This window comes from Engraulis encrasicolus, chromosome 18, assembly GCF_034702125.1.
Source record: "Engraulis encrasicolus isolate BLACKSEA-1 chromosome 18, IST_EnEncr_1.0, whole genome shotgun sequence".
NCBI lineage: Eukaryota > Metazoa > Chordata > Actinopteri > Clupeiformes > Engraulidae > Engraulis > Engraulis encrasicolus.
In genome coordinates this window covers 53,583,982-53,605,437 of record NC_085874.1, presented here as the reverse complement: position 1 = coordinate 53,605,437, position 21,456 = coordinate 53,583,982, and the positions used below count along the sequence as shown (strand labels likewise).

General features: G+C 43.9%; 1 protein-coding gene across 1 annotated transcript in view; it reads left to right on the top strand.

Moving 5' to 3' along the window:
* Positions 1 to 376: 376 nt before the first annotated feature.
* LOC134468311 (protein NLRC3-like) overlaps positions 377 to 21,456 on the top strand; it is a 130,493-nt gene continuing 109,413 nt past the window's right edge. The window contains exons 1-2 of the mRNA XM_063222252.1: positions 377 to 593; positions 912 to 986. Of these exons, the coding sequence (XP_063078322.1) occupies positions 940 to 986 (47 nt within the window). The 5' untranslated portion in view covers positions 377 to 593; positions 912 to 939. The remainder of the gene's footprint in view (positions 594 to 911; positions 987 to 21,456) is intronic.

Here is a 21,456-nt window from a genome sequence, read left to right as displayed (position 1 = left end):
TCCCAGATGAACACACTCCTCAACCTTGTGGACAACCTTCCCAGATGAACACACTCCTCAACCATGTGGACAACCTTCCCAGATGAACACACTCCTCAACCTTGTGGACAACCTTCCCAGATGAGATGAAGCTGTAACAGCTGCAAAAGGTGGACTGACTGTTGTCATATTGAACCCTCTGGGTTAGGAATGGTAGGATTAGGACAGGAATGGCAGTTAAATTCATATGTGAGGCAAGACAGGTTGACAACTTTTCTAATTTCAAGTACTACATTACCCATGATGCCACACATAAACACATCTAGCTGGATGGAAGTGAAACACTTCTGGAGAGTGAAACGCGGAACGCGGAACTACCAACTAGAGGTCTGCGCAGACAGTTGAGGTTTCAGTTGAGGTCATTAAGCTCGTTATAATTTATAGAAAACCACGAGGCACACTTTCACTTCGCACAGCCAACGTTGCCTTGCTACAGCAGCTTTTTCCAGCAGAAAAGGGATTGTTGTAGACCTGGGCATTCAAGTCAATGACGCATCTCTGAAGTGTATCTGACACCTGTCGGTATCTGAGGTCTGAAGAGATACAAACTCTTGGTGAGTAAAGAAGTTAAATGTGACATGATAACTGGCTGCGCACACAATTTAAGTAAACAAACGGTTCTGAAAGCGAATAGACTACAGTGAGCTGAAAGAGGAAGTATAGTTTGCCACACACGCAGTGGAAATGTGGCACATTGCAGCGTTGGTGAACAGTGAAGCTGAAAAGGTTTGGTCGGGTTGGTTCTTTGCTGAAAAAATGGCACTCTTGGGTGGGTGCATGGGGCATCTTTGGCCTCTGTGATTTATCAAGAGCTTTCTGTTTTTATCAACAGTGTGACATTTGGGACTTTGTGTGATTTCTTCCTCCCTCAGTGTCCAGCTGTGTGTGCATGAAGAGTCCATGGATGAACCAGATATCAGAGAGACGGATCCTCCTCCTGAGGAGAGGTGAGCTCACATGACTATTCATTTACTTATTATAGCCTCCATAAAAAGTAGCTCAATGAAAAACTATGTGTATGTGTGAACAAGATACAAGTAAATACTAATTAAATGCACAAAACATAAAATGGAGGAAATGTAACTGTATACAATTATTTTTGAAGATCAAGTTGACAAAACAATATTTATACATTTATTTAACCTTTGCTGAAAAAGTCTTTGAAACCCTAGAGGAGATGTACAGTATGGATGTGCTTCCAGATCGCGCCAGTTTAGTCTTCACTTGAAATTGTCAAAAGCTCACTTTCCTATTTTTACTTATTATTCTAAAGCTGGCTGTTGGGGGACTTCAGCCTACAGCACAACATTTAGGGGTGTGCAAAGATGTCCCAACAGCTGGTTACCCAGATGGCCTACATGTCATATTGCTGCCACTTGGTGTTGAAAACGAATGCAGTATAGCTCAAGCTGAAAGACAAAATGTTTTTCTTTTTAAAACAGGAAGTGGTTTCTCACACACAGAGCAGTAATGTGCTGCCTCTTGTAGAGCATAGTCAGCTGATTGGGTTGTAACAGCCTTTTGCTGACAAAGTAAAACGTTATAAGTTAATCTTACTGTGGTAGGTTACTGACTCCCTTACTTTCCTATTTTTACTTATTATTTTGAAGCTGGCTGTTGGAGGATGTACATCTACAGCATTTAGGGTTGTGTAAAAGGGTGGTTGACGTTTATGTGCGTAACACAGTTAAAGGAGGAAAAATATTCCAATTCCAACAAAAATGTTTCTTCTCATCTAAGGCTAATATGAAACATGATGTACCACATCTTCTTTCATTTACATTTGTTTTCAAGAGGAAAAATACACATTTTGTGGTAAACCCCAACCGCTGGTTACCCAGATGGCCTACATGTCATATTGCTGCCTTTTGGTGTTGAAATCTAATGCAATATCAGCTCAAGCTGAAAGACAAAATGTGTTTTTTAAACAGGAAGTGGCTGAGACAGGAAGTGGTTTATCACATACAGATCAGTAATGTGCTGCCTCTTGTAGTGCTTAGTCAGCTGATTGGGTTGTTACGGTATTTTGTAAAACGTTACAAGTTAATCTTACTGTGGTAGGTTTCTGACCCCCTTATGATAGAATGGTGAGTAATGGGCCTTTCCAACTGTTCCCCACTCAACCTTACTTGACTGTCTCCAGATGAATGGGTTCCAGAACAGGTTCCTCTGGAACTATGTCATATGCTTAGGTCTGTGAAGGTGAGGGTTCAGTTGCAACTTACAAAGATGACATACGAGCAAGTAGACCTACAGTGTGGGGTCAATACAGAGTATACAAGTAATGTAGAACAGACAGACAGCAGTAGTATATGAATTGTGCAGAACCTATTGAGTGTGCAAGTAAGTGCCCAGCATTAGGAATGAGAAGAGTAAGTTTTAATATGCACAGAGTTGGTTTTGTTATGCAGTTTTGTTAGTGTCAGACAGGGAGCTGCACACTTTTCTAGCCTGGGCGAATAGCCGACTGTTGACTCTGTCAATCAGTCTGGCAAAAGCAATGAGGAATCCGTCTCCGTGGACGATGGGAGATGGTCTGATCTTACTCTATCATTTAAATTAATTGAAGTTCCAAACTCAAATTAAAACCCATATTGTGCTTTATTAGCATGCCTGTTACGTTATAGCGTCGCAAAAGCATACAAATAACAAAACGAAAGTGTGAATATAGTTACCTTAACCAATCAGTAACGGAGCTTGCGGGTGAGTTCTACGTCACCACTCTCAACTGTTTGCTGATTGGCAAAACACTGAGAGAACCGAGCTTGAGGCTTTTGCCAGACGATGTGCGGAGCCAAAACCTTTGGGTGGAGTACAGAGGATGGCGTCGCGAGGCTAACACTTTTCCTACAAATCCTACAAAACTGAGTGGAAATACACGAGGGTCTGGCTAGAGTCCGTCTACAGGACTGCAAAGGTCATAATAACACTCAGATTAATTTTAATCAGGTTACAGATGTTGATGCAATCTGGATATATATTGTCTCCCTTTTCTTTACAAAACTGTCCCTCTTCAGCAAGGTTTCTGGGATGTCTGGAGTGAATAGCTTCCTTGACTTCATGTCATATCATATTGATTATTATTTGTCAGGGCGTTGACTGGGCTATTCCATAATGTGTGTTTTATTGTTATGAAGTCACTCAAAAGCCGGTTTGCTTCTAAAATATGGGCTGTTGTCCCATTTCAGCGCTCATCCTCTTGTGTGCTTCAACTGTGTGACAGACTACCTCACATTATTTCAGATACAAACTCTTGGTGAGTAAAGAAGTTAAATGTGACATGATAATGGATTGTGCACATGATGAAAGTAAACAATCAGCCCTGATAACGAAGAGCCTACTGTGAGCTGAAAGAAAGAAGACCTTTGCAGTCCTGTACACTCGCCTCCAAAAGAGTTGTCGCCTATCCATCTGTTTGGAATAACAGCTAATAACCTGACTTTCAATTAATCACTTGGCTTCAGAAGTCACTCATATGAAAGCTACAACGCTCTGGAATGAAAATGAATGTACAAAAATAAATTTCATGCACCAAAGAAAGATTGACCCTTTAATGAACACAGACAGGGCAGATTTTCACAAGACAAAAGTTTTGTCGCCTATCGAACATAATGTGAAAATGAGCAGATAAGTCACTTCAAAACACTTCAAATACACAGATCGGGTGTCATACTTAATCACTGATTCACTCACACCTCTCCAGAAAATCAACTTTGGCCTTAGGTGTATGTTTAGGGTCATTGTAATCATGGAAAGCAACACAATGAAAATCAATGGAGTTCAATGAGAGATGGTGACATATTTGCTATTCGTAGAGCAATACATTTTTAACTTCATGATGTAATCAATGATAAAAGCCCTCACACACCAGCAGCATGCATGCAGCTCCACATAAGAGCTGTATCCCTCCCATGTTTGACTTTAGGCAACATTTATTGTTTCCAAATTCTTCACCTTTAACACCAAAGAAGTCTCTCCCACTGTCCTGTCTCAAAAAAGCCAACCAAGAGTATGTCAGGCCTAATTCTGACAAAAATGAAGGCTAATGGGACTCATACTCTGAAGTCAAGATCCCAAGATTAACCATTTTAGAACTGATAGCATGAAAACTATATGGTGTTGAAGATGAAGAATATGAAAAAAGATAAATGGTGATTAAAGTGAAACATGGTACAGATACAGCTCTTATGAGGAGCTGCATGCATGCTGCAGGTGTTTGAGGGCTTTTATCATTGATTAAATCATGAAGTTAAACATGTATTGCTCTACGAATAGCGAATATGTCACCATCTCTCATTGAACTCCATTGATTTTCATTGTGTTGCTTTCCATGATTACAATGACCCTAAACATACACCTAAGGCCAAAGTTGATTTTCTGGAGAGGTGAGAGTGATTCAGTGATTAAGTATGACACCCAATCTGCGTATTTGAAGTGTTTTGAAGTGACTTATCTGCTCATTTTCACATTATGTTCGATAGGCGACAAAACTTTTGTCTTGTGAAAATCTGCCCTGTCTGTGTTCAATAAAGGGTCAATCTTTCTTTGGTGCATGAAATTTATTTTTGTACATACATTTTCATTCGGGAGGGTTGTAGCTTTCATATGAGTGACTTCTGAAGCCAAGTGATTAATTGAAAGTCAGGTTATTAGCTGTTATTCCAAACAGATGGATAGGCGACAACTCTTTTGGAGGCGAGTGTAGACGGACTCTAGCCAGACCCTCGTGTATGTCCTTATGGTCTTATTAGTAAGACTTATTTTGTCATCTCTATGGGAGGATGCAATCACTCTCAGATCGCATGCTGACCAACCAGCTGAGCCGGACGTTCACAGAAGGTTCCCTGTATGGTTGGTGCTCCCATTACCCAAGCCGGTGGCGAGTGATCCCGGATAGTGATGTGTCGGTCGCGAACCGTTCGGCTCTAAGAGCTGGCTCTTTAAAGTGAACGACAGGAACCGGCTCTGCAATGCGAGCCGTTTTGGGATTTTTTTTGGAGCCGTTTTTTATTTTTTTGTTTGTTTTGTCCTTCTCCCCCCCTCCCTCTCATTGTGTGTATCCTCTAAAAGTGCCAGTGGATATAGAGCAGGTGTTACAGACACACTCACAGTGATCAGAAATACATAGTATGTATTAAAACCTTTTTAATTTACTTTGTATTTGGGTATGTTGGGTCATTATTAGCGACCAATTATGATAAAAGTGTTGTTCATAAAGGATTTTACACAGTATACACTGCCCAAAGTGCTTCACAATGTCAATAATGAAACAATGAAACAAAAAAATTAAATTGAAACTTTTAATTTATTAATTATGTAAACATATATATAGGGAGCCGTTTGGGAGCCGAAAGAGCCGGCTCTCCATAGTAAGAAGAGCCAATAGAGCCGCATCTCAAAGAAGAGCCGAAAATCCCAACACTAATCCCGGAACCCTTTGTCCCAGAGGCATAGCGGTCATATCAAGCCGGTAGAACCGGACGAAAGTGCAGGAGTTGACCCAGCCAGCCGCTCTACACACTTCCAAAAATGCACCCTTGGACTCATAGGCAAGCATGATGGCCTGAATCAGCCATTTTGAAGACCTCTGCTTGGACAGAGCAAGCCCCTTAGAGGGGTTAGCAAAGCACACGAACAGCTGCTCAGTCTTTTTGAAAGTGTGAGTCCAGTCCATGTACATGCATAATGCTGAAAATGAACCCTGCGTTCATGCCTAAAATCCAGAATCCAAAATTTCTAGATAGTCTGCTCTCCAGACTGAAAAGAAAAAGGCTTGAGGCATTGGGCTTAGCCCTGTGTGCTGGGGAAGACACACTTTAATCACCAGTGGTGTCGGGTATGAGATGAGATCACTGTGTAGCGGGGAGACCAGTCTGGCTCAACCCAGTGATACAGGGGGCAAACCAAGAGATAGGATTAACCAAGCTCTCGTAGAGAGGAACACTAACCGCCTTACTGGTACTAGCTACGGAATTCAGACATACAGTGAGGAGAATAAGTATTTGATCCCTTGCTGATTTTGTTGGTTTGCCCACTAATAAAGACATGATCATTCTATAATATTAATTATAAAATGTATTCTAATATAGAGAGACAAAATATCAAAAAGAAAATCCAGAAGATAACTTTGAAGAATATATTTTAATTGATTTGTATTCCATTGAGGAAAATAAGTATTTGACCCCTCTAGTCAAAGAAGACAAAATACTTGGTGGCAAAGCCCTTGTTTTCTCATACAGAGGTCAGATGTTTCTTTCAGTTAATGACAATGTTTGTGGATATATTAGAAAGGATTTTTGTCCACTTTTCTTTGCAGATCATCTCTAAATCACTTAAGTTGTATGACTGTAGCTTGCCAAATGGGAGCTTTCTGTTCCCTTCACAGGATTATTATAGGGTTAAAGTGTACCTCCGGGATTTTGGACACCAGGCCTCATTTCCGAGTCAGCCAGGGTGTAAACAATGTGTCCAGAACGTTTTTTTCACATTCCATGCAGTCCTTGTGAATTCTCATATCCATGTTGCTAAGCTAGCGCAAGTGGACGGGAATGGTAGTAGCCTGCCCCCAAAAATAGTCTGGCTGACTCGGAAATGAGGCCTGGTGTCCAAAATCCCGGAGGTACACTTTAATGTTTGGAAACTGTCTAGGCCACTTCATGACCTTAATGTGCTTGTGCTTGACATCGACATATGTAGGGACACAGAGGGAGAGTTGCACAAGTTTAATACACCAATGGGAGATTAACATTGCAAACATTAAAGTGTATATTTCAGGTTAATTTTTATTCTAAATAATGGAATTCCTGCGATAGTTCTACCACTTCAACAATTATCCATCGTTTTTTTCACGCAACAGGGCATCAGAAAATGAAATATAATGGGGGAAAGTGTGTATTTTCAGTAACATGTTCAAAAGAATTCTAATCTATTTTGTCAGGCGAGTCCATTCAGTAGCCCGCAGTCGCTGTAGCCCTGCATTCTGTACAGTGTGTGATTGATATTATGCCGTACGGGTATGAAATAAATATCATTGGCAATATTATATCATGACCGCTACAGGGAGCCATATGACCGTGAGGCAGTAAAATAGTCTACCTGTGTTCGAACTATGCCGAAAGATTTGGGGGCTCTCGTCACCTTTAGTAGGCCTATCATGCCATTTTAGCATCATATCCAAGTGGGAAAGAACTGCCTGATCTCCAAAAATTCTGTGCTCCTGGACACGGATGTTAAGGACACAAAATCTGTGTCCAGGAGCACGGATTTTGCCAAAATTCCGTGCTCCTGGACACAGAATTGTTTTCCGTGCTCCTGGACACGGAATTGTTTTCCGTGCTCCTGGACACAGAATTGTTTTCCGTGATAAGCACACGGAAGTGCTTTCTATAGGCTATTACCACAGCACTGTGTAACTCTATCATTAGAAAATACATACCAAATGCTAATCCTAAACAATATAATGCTATAGCAATTTAAGTTGTGCCCTGGCCTAAACATTCCCTAACATTAACCTGTCATTAAAGACATATTTTTGAGAAATATCTTTTCCAGTTGGTTGCTAGGCTATCAAATTCATATAATGAATGATTTTTTTTTAGAAAAAATATTTGAAATTAGAGTTACCTCCGCAATTTCCGTGTTTTGTAGTGCTCAACATTTTCCACAACACTATGCACTAAAGACCCCAGTGTACTGTGTGCACTGTGCACTGACTGTCAGTGCACTTGACACAAGTGTGTGATTTGAGACACAGCCATTGTATCAGATAGAAATATGTGTACTGTATGCATAGTATTCAAGTATTCAAATATAGCTAAATGTAGGCCTACAGTGCTAAATGTGTCATGTTTTTTATATATTTTTAATGGGTATTTTGCCTTTATTGTGGCTAGGACAGTACAGATCATGACAGGAAGAGAGTGGGAGTGAGAGATGGGGCAGGATTGGGACATGACCCAGGCCAGATTCGAACCCGGGTCCCCATAGGCAGGCAGTTAGCTCATGGTATTGAGTGTTAATCCATGGTATTGAGTGTTAATCCATGGTTGTCAGTGTTAATTCATATTATTGAGTGTTAATTCATGGTATGATGTTTTAATTCATGGTATGATGGTGAAGACTTTTATATATATACACCTTAAATACTATCTCACCTGAAGGGATGAATATTCATTTTGATTTAAAACCTTTTCATTAATTGTCTCCCATTTCTTAAAAAAAAAACAAAAAAAAAACATGTGGAATGTACTTTATATGTGCATGTGCTATATTCACATTTTTAATCTTGTTTATTCTTAAAAATTACAAATGTTTTTGGTTTTGCCTGATGTATGATGGAGACAGGCCAAGACGCCTGTCTGTCTATTTGCTTGACACCCTTGGGTGCCCTGTCTCGACACAACCGTATCTCACTCATTTCGTGAAGTATTCACGAAAAAAATAGATTAATTTTCGTGGTGCATTCACGTTATTGCCCGTTTTTCGTGGTAGGGCAACGAAACGCTGCCTATTCACTTGAATTGCCCGACTGTTGCCTAGCGACCCACTAGTTTGATGCCCTTTCGGTAGCCTACCGTCACATGGTAATCAAACATTTCAAACAAGCAATTTAGGGTTAGGTTTAGGGTCAAGGTTAGGGTTAAGGTTAGGGTTAGGGTTAGGTTTAGGGTTAAGTAGGGTTAAGGTTAGGGTTAGGTTTAGGTTTAGGTTTAGGGGACATAAGGCGTAAGTACCGAAAGGGCGTCGAATTAGTGAGTCCCGAGTGTATCAGCAGTGTTCTGTCAGCACCCCCCCCCCGCCCCTGCAGACGCTTGGATAACCATAGCAGCAGTGGGGCAATTCAAGTGAATAGGCAGCGTTTCGTTGCCCTACCATGAAAAACGGGCAATAACGTGAATGCACCACGAAAATTAATCTATTTTTTTCGTGAAGACTTTACGAAAGGCGTGAGATAGGGCTCCTGGGCAGGTGAATGAATGGCCATGTGATATAGGTCACAGTTTCTTCCTGTTGCCCATATGCCTGATTCCAGGGTGATTGAAATGTTGCTTTTTAAATAATAAAGTTTATTTTTTGGAGCTTATTGGCAGTGTGCAGACCTACCTTGTGTTAACCGTGTTAATATGAGCCACTTCACCCCCGGGGTCTTTTGAGTGACTTTTGAGCCCTCTCTCCATTGATATACATTTATATTGCACAGGTTTTCCTAAACAAAAGTGCTACCAGGACAACTGGGGGTGTGTCTCATCTCTAATGGTGAACGCCACATGAGTAGAGCAGAAGTGTACTGCATACACACCATCAGCATCTGGAGTCGAGCAGAAGTGTACTGAATACACACCAGCAGCATCTGGAGTCGAGCAGAAGTGTACTGAATACACACCAGCAGCATCTGGAGTCGAGCAGAAGTGTACTGAATACACACCATATAGCCACTTCAAACTGGAAAAATTATATTTATTTATTTATTCCGCTCCATATTTTTATACTTAGGCTACTGTATATTGATCAACCAGATAATGAAAAAGTAACACATCACATTCTCTGATTCTCTCTGATTCTCTGATGAATATTACTGCTGCTGCAATCCACTCATTTGTCTACAGTAAAAGTTGAGAAAACCTCAAGACAAACTAGTGAACTGGCTGCTGGACTACGTCAAGTAAACTGAGTGGCCACAATAACACGCACGCCCATGAGTGGACACACTGACACACATTTCAAACCACCAGGCCCTGAACAAACGCCTATTAGTGGACACACTGACACTCATTTCAAACCAGCAGCCATGAACACACGCCTATTAGTGGACACACTGACACTCATTTCAAACCAGCAGCCATGAACACACGCCTATTAGTGGACACACTGACACTCATTTCAAACCACCACCAGGCCCTCTGCTACAGCTCTTCTGCTTTCTCTGCGTTTGTGGTGAAACATGTTTTGCACACGTGTGTGTTTTGCAGAAGGCCGTTTGGGGTGGTGGTGGTGGGGAGGTGTGTGTGTGTGTGTGTGTGTGTGTGTGTGTGTGTGGGGGGGGGGAGTGCTAATTGATGCACAGTATGGCATCGGCATACTAATTCCAATGAGTTTGATATCTTTTTTGAAAGTCGCCTTCCGGCTCCTGCCTGTCCTTATATGGTCCAGATTAGAATGAAATGATAGCTGTTTTTCCTAATAAACATTTAAATTACCACAAAAAACTATACTGAAACTATAGCCTGGTGAACCAGCGCCACCCGCTGGACGGCAAAATGTTTTGTCTACGGGTGGGTCTGGCCTCGCATAATGATTCAATGAAGCCAGAATGCCATGAATCTGGCAAACCAATTACAACGCAAATATGTGTATTGAATCAAAGCGGGCAGGGTTTTGAGGGAAGGTTGTTCTCATCAACAATCTTCGGATGTATTATGCATCGAGGCCAGACTAAATTAGACATCCACATTTAGTCTGGTTTATCAGGCTACTGAAACTACCCATTACGCACTACACATTATATCATTGTAAACAGATAACAGATCTCTCTCTCTCTCTCTCTCTCTCTCTCTCTCTCTCTCTCTCTCTCTCTCTCTCTCTCTCTTACACACACACACACACACACACACACACACACACACACACACACACACACACACACACACACACACACACACACTCACACACACACACACACAGGAGTCAAATAGAACGTGGCCTATATACGTGGTATGGTCATCGTTTCTAGCGTATTCTGAACATGGCCTAAATATGTGGCACGCTCATCATTTTTATTCTTCCTCTTTCTGAGCTTCTTATTGAACTGGTCTGGAACAAAGCAGCATAACGGCCCTCTCTGATCTCAGCTGCGCTAGTCTACTGTATGGACAAGGCTCGAATGTGCGGATGAAGCTAATAGTGTAGCCTGTGTCGTGTCCATTTAGAGGTTCATATCATCTGTCTTGTCCATCTGATAGAGGAGGTTCATATCATCTGTCTCGTCCATCTGATAGAGGAGGTTCATATCATCTGTCTCGTCCATCTGATAGTGTCTGCTGATGGTGAAGCTGCTCTGGTCAACACTGGAGATGTTGCTGCTGCTGATGACTCTACTGCTGCTGGCTCCACTACACGGTGAGACTTTAACCCTTTTTATTGCAGAGTCTTTATTATACGGCAGTTCAAACACATGGGCTGATATTTACAGATCCTGTGGCCTACTGTGTGTGAATATTCACATAATATTTAGATGTGTTCACATCTCTCAATACTAAAATATTAAAAACACAATGTCATGCCCCGACCTGCCATGCCCCAACCTGCCAGGAGATGTCGCCAGCCTGCATCAGTCCCTGGCAATCGGCCTGGGAAACCCCAGCCGTCCATGCTGGCTCATGCCCCTGCCAAGCACCCTGGGAGACCCCGTGGCAGGTGATCAGGGGAATCACCTGCAGCTCATCAAACTCTTCCAGTCCATTGTGAAGTCTCCATTTAAGTCCTTGTCATTTGCTCTCCGGTGCTCGGTCATGAACATTCCTTGCAGACACTCTGAACCCTTGCTGCTCTGCCTCTGAGAATTCCTGCCTTGAACTTTGCTGAGAAAAAACCACAGTGGTCGTAAGATTACCCCTTTTTGTTTGTTTGGACTTTGAAAGACTTTTGTGTTTTGATTCCTAAGAAAAAGAAGAAAAGAAAAGAGAATCTTTACGTTACTTACCTTCATCCTGTGTTTGCTCTAAAGACCTGAAAAGAAGATTTCTAAGTTTGCCTTATTACTCACCTGTGTAACCCTGTGGAATAAATAAAACCCTCTGATTGAACTTGATCTCTCTGTCTCCTGCGTTAGTGCTCTGGCTAAAGTGTAACAGCATGACCGAGCCAAGAATGAGCACTGCGGAGACTGAAGATCTTCGATCAGTAGTGAGCAGAATGGGAGATGCCTACGGTGAACAAGAGAGACGCGTCCAAAAGATGGCACAAACCATGGACCGAATGAACACCGCTCTCCAATCCCTCACTCAAGCGGTGGCCAGGATCAACATCACACCGCCAACCCCAGCTCCAGCCACAGTAACCTCACCTTCACCAGCCCCTGCAGCCACAGGCCCGCGCCCAGATGTACGCCTCCCCTCACCTCAGAGGTTTGATGGAGACCCAGATGCCTGCCGTGGATTCCTAACTCAATGCGCCTTGGCCTTCCAACTACACCCCAGCAGTTTCCCCAGCGAAGAGTCGAAGGTGGCATACATTACCACACTGATGTCAAGCAAGGCGTTGGTGTGGGCAACAGCGCTCTGGGAGAAAGACTTGGCCATCTGCCACAATGCATCTGAATTCATGGACCAAGTCCAAGCAGTCTTTGGGCACCCCACCAACCAAAGAGAATCAGCCAAGCGTCTCCTTCAGCTGAAGCAAGGCAAGCGGTCTGCTGCAGAGTATGCCATCGAGTTTCGCACCTTGGCTACAGAAGCTGGCTGGGAGGGAGATTGCCTGATGGCCACCTTTTATCATGGGCTTCAAGACAACCTGAAAGACGCTCTTGTCAACCGAGAGTGGGGTCGTAACGTGGAAGAGTTAATTGCTCTCACCTCTGAGTTAGACCTGCGAGCTCGGGAGCGCAGACGAGAACGCACCTCCGGTTTCCAGTTTTCTGTTTCCCCCCAAAAAAATCCACCGACAAACCAGCCCCCATGCAGAGATGCAGAGGAGCCCATGCAGCTGGGACGGTCTCGGATCTCCCAAGAAGAAAAGGACAGAAGACGACGAGAGAACCTATGCTTGTACTGTGGAGAGGCCGGTCACTTCCGTGACAAATGCCCCGAGCTTTCGGGAAAAGGCAAAGCTCACTAGGACAGAGAGGACGTCTAGTGAGCAGAGCAGCAAGGTCCTCTCACCCCACCTCAAGGTTGCAGCTCCCAATAACGCTTGAGTGGGAGAACCAACCCAATGGCAACACATCGGTCCAAGCACTGGTAGATTCGGGGGCTGAAGAAAACCTAATGGATATTACCCTGGCCAAACAACTCAAAGTGCCCATTGAGGTGAGTCCCTCTTCATACTCCATTCAGGCTCTAGATGGCCGACCCTTAGGGTCAGGAAAAATTGAATATGTTACCAAGCCGATAACAATGAGAGTGGATGATCATGTAGAGTCCTGTAGGTTTTTTCTGATATCATCACCTAAGGAAACTGTAGTGTTGGGTTACCCCTGGCTTAGAGCCCACAACCCACAGTTTGACTGGAGAAAAGGAACATTGTTATCTTGGAGTCCTGCATGTTCTAAGGAATGCAAAAGTAAAGGCCTTGAACCCCATGGTGCATATGGAGCTACTGTTGAATGTATCTCAAGAACAACTTCAGAATTGCCAGAGGTAGACCTCACACTTGTTCCCCAACAATACCATGATCTCGCCAATGTTTTCTCTAAGACTAAAGCTTGTACTCTCCCCCCACATAGGCCTTATGATATGGCTATTGACCTCCTTCCAGGAACCATGCCTCCTAGAGGCAGACTCTACCCACTGTCCGTGCCTGAGACCAAAGCGATGGAGGACTACATCCAGGAATGTCTCAGTAATGGTTTGATACGCCCGTCCACATCCCCTGCATCAGCAGGATTTTTCTTTGTGTCCAAGAAAGACGGTGGCCTACGTCCTTGTATTGATTACAGAGGCCTGAATCAAATCACAGTCAAAAATAAGTACCCTCTACCCCTAATGTCCACTGCTTTTGACCTACTCAAGGGAGCGAAGATCTTCTCCAAGCTGGACCTGCGAAATGCGTACCATCTGGTCCGCATCAGAAGAGGAGATGAGTGGAAGACGGGCTTTAGTACTCCCAGCGGCCACTATGAATACAAGGTCATGCCTTTCGGTATGTCTAACTGCCCTTCTGTTTTTCAGGCCCTAGTGAACGATGTGCTGAGAGAATTGATTAACAGATGCGTCTTTGTGTTTTTGGATGATATACTCATATTCTCTGAAGACTTTGAATCCCATGTTCTGCAGGTCCGCCAAGTGCTCAAACTTCTGCTGGAGAACCATCTCTATGTCAAGTTGGAAAAAAGCCAGTTTCATGTCACTGACACATCCTTCCTGGGTTTCAAAATCTCTCCGGTGGGAGTCTCCATGGATCCTGTAAAGGTGCAAGCTGTACTTGACTGGCCTGAGCCTACATCACTGAAACAGGTACAGCGTTTCCTTGGCTTCTCTAACTTCTATAGACGTTTCATCCGAAATTTCAGCAGCATCGCAGCACCCATCACAGCTCTCACCCGGGGCCGATCCTCCAAAATCAAATGGACAACTGAAGCACAGACAGCCTTTGACACCCTGAAAAGGCACTTCACCACTGCACCAATCCTACGACACCCGAACACTGCTCTTCCCTTTGTGGTCGAAGTGGATGCCTCCAGTAATGGAGTAGGGGCAATCCTGTCTCAAAGATCTCTCCAGGACGACAAGGTCCATCCGTGTGCCTTCTACTCCAAGAAACTGACGCCCACCGAGCAAAGGTATGACGCAGGGGACCGTGAGTTACTAGCCATCAAGCTCGCATTGGAAGAATGGAGGCATTGGCTAGAGGGGGCTACTCACCAGTTCCAAGTCTTAACTGATCATAAAAACTTACAATATCTGAAGGAAGCTAAGAGACTTAACCCCCGTCAGGCACGCTGGGCACTGTTTTTTAACCGCTTTGATTTTATACTTACCTACAGACCAGGTTCAAAGAACACCAAAGCAGACGCCCTCTCCCGTCAACACGACTGCAATGAAGAGACCCCTCTCCCAGAGAACATCATACCCCAGAGCCGAGTGATCGGGCAAGTGCGCCTTGCTTTGGAAGACTCCATCCTCCGGGCTCAGAGGACGGAACCAGACCCAGGAGATGGGCCATCAGGATGCATGTTTGTACCTTCATCAATGCGCTCTGAGGTATTGAAATGGGGTCACAACGAACACTGGGTTGGGCACCCAGGGGAGCAGCGAACGTTAGACTTCCTCAGCCGTCGTTTTTGGTGGCCTGACATGGCTAGACAGGTTATTGAATATGTTAAGGCCTGCACTATATGCATTACTCAAAAGTCTTCACACCAGGCCCCAGCAGGACTGCTCCGCCCACTCCCAATTCCCAGTCGCCCATGGTCGCATCTATCGATGGACTTCATCACAGGGCTGCCAGAGTCTGAAGGAAACACAGTGATTCTTGTAATTGTTGATCGTTTCTCTAAAGCATCTCACTTTGTTCCTCTCCCCAAGCTACCCACAGCCAAAGAGACAGCCGAAGTCGTCCTGAAGGAGGTGGTCCGGTACCATGGTGTTCCAGCCGATGTGGTATCCGACCGGGGCCCACAGTTTGTGTCCAGGTATTGGAAAGCCTTCTGGTCTCTCTTTAATACAACTGTCAGTCTCTCTTCAGGGTTTCACCCCCAGTCTAATGGACAGACAGAGAGGATCAATCAGGAACTGGAAAAATACCTGCGCTGCGTGATCTCTGAGAACCCAAAGTCCTGGAGTAAGATGCTTCTCTGGGCAGAGATTGCCCATAACCAACTAACTTCCACCTCTACCGGTATGTGCCCATTTGAAACACAATATGGTTACTTACCCCCATTCTTTCCTTCTGAGCAGCCCAAAGTCAATGTCCCATCTGCTGAAGCTGCGGTGGCTAGATGTAAGCGAGCCTGGAAAAGGGCCCGGGCAGCCCTGAAGCGCTCCTCGATGCGCGCCCAGCGTCTGGCCAACCGCAAGAGAAGACCAAACCCATCCTTCAGGACGGGCCAGAGGGTCTGGCTGTGCACACGAGACCTTCCTCTGCGTGTTCAGTCCAAAAAGTTCAAACCACGCTACATTGGCCCATTCCGAGTAGTCCGGCGCATAAACCCAGTGGCCTACCAGCTTGCTTTGCCCAGGTCCCTAAGGGTGAGTCCAGTTTTCCATGTCTCTCTGCTGAAACCTGTTGTAACGTCTCCTATGTCTCCTCCTGCTCCCCCACCCCCGCCTCCCCGTCTTCTGGCAGATGGTCCTGTGTACACGGTCAAGCGCCTCCTGGACTCTCGACGGGTGGGCAGAGGGGTGCAGTTCCTGGTCGATTGGCTTGGCTATGGTCCGGAGGAGCGCTGCTGGGTGCCGTCCCGCCACATTGTGGACAAGTCCCTCATCCGTGACTTCCGCCGGGACCATCCGGTGGTTCCTGGACCGTCGGGTGACGGTCGTAGAGGAGGGGGTACTGTCATGCCCAGACCTGCCATGCCCCAACCTGCCAGGAGATGTCGCCAGCCTGCATCAGTCCCTGGCAATCGGCCTGGGAAACCCCAGCCGTCCATGCTGGCTCATGCCCCTGCCAAGCACCCTGGGAGACCCCGTGGCAGGTGATCAGGGGAATCACCTGCAGCTCATCAAACTCTTCCAGTCCATTGTGAAGTCTCCATTTAAGTCCTTGTCATTTGCTCTCCGGTGCTCGGTCATGAACATTCCTTGCAGACACTCTGAACCCTTGCTGCTCTGCCTCTGAGAATTCCTGCCTTGAACTTTGCTGAGAAAAAACCACAGTGGTCGTAAGATTACCCCTTTTTGTTTGTTTGGACTTTGAAAGACTTTTATGTTTTGATTCCTAAGAAAAAGAAGAAAAGAAAAGAGAATCTTTACGTTACTTACCTTCATCCTGTGTTTGCTCTAAAGACCTGAAAAGAAGATTTCTAAGTTTGCCTTATTACTCACCTGTGTAACCCTGTGGAATAAATAAAACCCTCTGATTGAACTTGATCTCTCTGTCTCCTGCGTTAGTGCTCTGGCTAAAGTGTAACACACAAAAGATAAAAAAGCCTACCAATGAGCTACTGGTCATCAGTACACTACACAGACTAAACAGTGAGTGCTTCTGTGTCATGTACAGGATATGTAGACCTGGACTGGTCATTTGGCTTACAGGGCATTTCCCTACGGGCTGGAAGTCCTCAGGGTTCGATGCTGTTACGTTGTGTGTGTGTGTGTGTGTGTGTGAGTGTGTTTAGTGTCGGTGTGTGTTTGGTGTCTTTGTGTTTGTGGTCGTGCATGTGTCAGTGAGTGTATGTTGATGTCCCTGTGTGTGTGTGCTTGTCCCTGTGTGTGTGTGTGTGTGTGTGTGTGTGTGTGTGTGTGTGTGTGTGTGTGTGTGTGTGTGCGTGTCCCTGTGTGTGTGTGTGTGTGTGTGTGTGTGTGTGTGTGTGTGTGTGTGTGTGTGTGTGTGTGGGCGTGCATGTGTCAGTGTGTGTATGATTATGTCCCTGTGTGTGTGTGTGTGCAATGCCGGGGTGCACATTAAAGTGATCGGGAGTTTTCCCGGCCCAAACCATCGACGTGGCCCACGGCGACAACTAATTTTAACTTTTTTTTGGGTCACTTCTTGTGTCTTATTCTTGCACTAGGCCTAATATCAATTAAGTTGCAACCGCCAGCTGCATCATAGTGGATTAAATAGGCCCAAAGCCCCTTCCTAGAAATTCTGTGGTTCTACTGCAGCATAATTCCCCACGTGTTTCAAAAGGTTTGGCCCAAAACTCGTCTTTTTAAATTACACTGGCGCGAAACAGAGCGTCAGTGATGTAGCCTAAAGCAGAAAGAGGGCTAAAATAAAAAAAAAGAAAGGCGGTGGCAGCCAAATGTGTCAAATTAACTGACATCTTCTCAAGACAAGCTGGTAGGTTACTGAAAGAGATATAGATAATTGGCCTGGTTGTGAATTTTATCATATAACGTGGCGTTTGCAACTGTCACAACTGTCACAACTGTCAACTTTTAAAAATGTCACAATGTAGGCTATAGGATTATCTATGCTTTAAAGTGCATTCCTATTTCCGTAGAAGAACCGAAAACTTGTTGCTTTACATGCCAGTTAACCATTTTGATTAACAGATTCCCAAACGCTTCATCATGCTTTATTTGTAGCCTACCACCAGCGCGCACAGGTTGATGTAATAGACACATTAGACTCTAGCCTAGGCTATAGGCCTAACGTGGCGATGTTTGCAATGTCAACTTACTGTCAGCTTTTTTAATGTCACAATGTAGGCTTTATGGCCTATGCTATGGTTGAAGTGTATTCTATTTTCATAGAAGAACAGAAAACGTGTTGCTTAACATTAGGCTACATTCCATTTGATGAAGAGAGTTGCCAAACGCTTCATCACGCATTGCCTTGCATTACCACCGGCGAGCACTATCAGTTATTAACGCAAACATGCTGTTTAAATCATTTATAAGTGCTGTATACCAATATTGCTCTTGGTTCGCGCGCACGGGGACAGTTTAGTTGTCTTTCTAAAAATTAATTACTGGAGAGTTTGCACGTTCTATCCGCGGAATCAGCATCGTGAAATCCCTCAGCGAATGACCATTCATTGTAATGTGAGCCGAGACCCTTCACGACCGCGGGAATCTATTCTATTTTCAAGTTGCAATGCCACGAATACATGCAGACACGTTCGCCTACATCACGTGCTTGCAGTGTGTAGAATATCCTCAAGGAACGGAATCCTTACATTTGCCGTTTTTGATAGACAGTTTCAAAGTCGCCGTCATGCTCTGCAACTGTAGCCTATTTCGTCTCGCTGTTATAGCGTGCAGCATTTCCACAGGTGCGCAAACATCAACTCAATATGAAATGTCTTCTTTAGCCTATGGAATGCTTTCTAGCATCAGCGCAGCAGATGATCCAGATGAGGGCAGGAGTAGGGCCAGGTAGAGGAAGAGAGTTAGTCAAAATAGATGTTTATGATGATAGGCCTATAAAATATGGCATAGTCTACAGAAGAAAACCATGATATGTGTAGGGTAAAACGTGTAGATGATTTAACAAAGCCATAATTAAATAAGTAAACAAATAGGCCTAAGTGAATGAAAGGATAGGCTGTATCGTATGCAGAATGCAGTCATGGGTGAGTGGTTAGGCCGTCTGACTTGCATCCCAGAGGTTGCCGGTTCGACTCCCGACCCGCCAGGTTGGTGGGGGGAGTAATCAACCAGTGTTCTCCCCCATCCTCCTCCATGACTGAGGTACCCTGAGCATGGTACCGTCCCACCGCACTGCTCCCCATGGGGCGCCACTGAGGGCTGCCCCCTTGCACGGGTGAGGCACAAATGCAATTTCGTTGTGTGCAGTGTGCAGTGTTCACTTGTGTGCTGTGTCACAATGACAATGGGAGTTGGAGTTTCCCAATGGGCTTTCACTTTCACTTTCACTTTTTCACAGTAGGCATGGAGCCCAGGACAACAGTGGAAACGGGTAGCAGGATTTAAGATGAACTAGGCCTAATTGCTGAAAATGCATCAAAATAAGACCAAATGAAACAGGCAACCACTGTTTAATCAATAATTGTCTATGAAGCCTACATTACTTTTTAATAGTTAATTAACATCGTCCTACATTTAATTTAATTGTTACATTTAATAATAGGCCTAGGCGATTGGGAAGTCAGATGGTAAGAAGGAGGCTTGCATTTTGTCCTCCATATCAGAGTGGCCTGAATTTGAATTAAATTCCCGGACTGAGAAAAGGGTCCACTCCGGGCCTGTGTGTGTGTGTGTGTGTGTGTGTGCAGGCGCGCGCACGTGTGTGTGTGTGTGTGTGGGCGTGCATGTGTCAGTGTGTGTATGTTTATGTCCCTGTGTGTGTGTGTGTGTGTGTATGTGTGTGTGTGTGTGTGTGACAGAGGGAGAGAGAGAGAGACAGAGAGAGAGACAGAATGACAGAGAACAATTTCTCACGTGCACCCCGGACAATTAGTGCCTTCTTGGCAGCCTCTAGAGCTGGTGTGTGAATGTGGGAAAGTGTATTTGAAAGCTCTTTGAGTCAACTGTATAGTTGTGATATTGTGTTATATCAATACTGATCTTTTTTTTTAAACCTCATCGATTCCTGTCCAGGGACTACAGATGAAAACTTGTCTTGTGGCTATAATTTCAATTCTAATTTTAGACCTAGAGCTTTTTTATAATATCGGTAACACTTTATAATAAGTACCCCTTTTTGAGCATTAGTTAACCCTTAGTTAAGCCTTATTTTAACATTAGTTAACCCATAGTGAAGCACAAGTTAGTCATTATGTAAGTAATATTTCTTATTTCTTAATCATTAACTACTACCGTTAGTAAATGGTTTGTGTGTACTGATGTAACTGTTCGCTAAGCAAAGTTAAGCCTTAGTTAAGCCTTATTTTTAACATTAGTTAACCCTTACTGAATCACGAGTTAGGCATTATGTAAGTATTATTTCTCATTTCTTAATCATTAACTTCTACCGTTAGTAAATGGTTTGTGTGTGCTGATGTAACTGTTCGCTAAGCAAAGTTAAGCCTTATTTTAACATTAGTCAACCCTTAGTGAATCACGAGTTAGTCATTATGCATTTCTTGGTAATGATTCGTTTATGGTGATTGAACTTTCTGATAAGCATTAGTAAACCATCATTAAAATGTCAGATAACCCACCTTTATTTATGAAAAAAACATTATCTCTTTGTTGCCTCCTACCACCTAACCATTACCAAGTACTATTAGGCATGTATGGCAACGGTTTTTAAACTCTTGCTTTAGCATTAGTGAAATCTTAATTAACCCTTTTGTAATGGTTAGTGTCAGTGCTTAATTTGTCAAGCAGGAGGTCCCGGAGCCCAGAGGATGGGTGGCTCCCCCAGGAGGGGTGGTTTGTGATGTCTTTCCCTGAAGTTCCATCCAAGGTTCCGGAGCTCTCATCTGAGGTTCCGGAGCTAGCTCCCCCTAGCTCCCCCTCAAATTAAGCACTGGTTAGTGTGCGATGACTGGTAACATGGCAAACAGTAAGTTGAGGCTCATGTGACTGCCCCTCATGGATGTTCTGGACATTAACAAATGACTTGATAAGCATTGCTTATGCATTATCAAGGATTTATAACCCATTACTTAAGTATATCTGGGGAACTGATCTAAAGTGAAAACCTTCCCATGCTTTACAACACATTAACAAATGACTTGTTAAGCATTGCTTATGCATTATCAAGGATTTACAACCCATTACTTAAGTATATCTGGGGAACTGATCTAAAGTGAAAGCCTGTTATGGCTTCACAACACATTAACAAATGATTTGATAAGCATTGCTTATGCATTACCAAGGATTTATAACCCATTACTTAAGTATATCTGGGGAACTGATCTAAAGTGAAAACCTGTTAAGGCTTTACAACACATTAGCAAATGACTTGATAAGCATTGCTTATGCATCATCAAGAATGTTCAACTCATTACTCACTCATATCTGGGAAACGTTTAAAGTGAAAACCTTTCCATGCTTTCCAAAACATCAACAAATGACTTGATAAGCATTGCTTATGCATTATCAAGGATTTATAACCCATTATTTAAGTATACCTGGGGAACTGATCTAAAGTGAAAACCTGTTAAGGCTTTACAACACATTAACA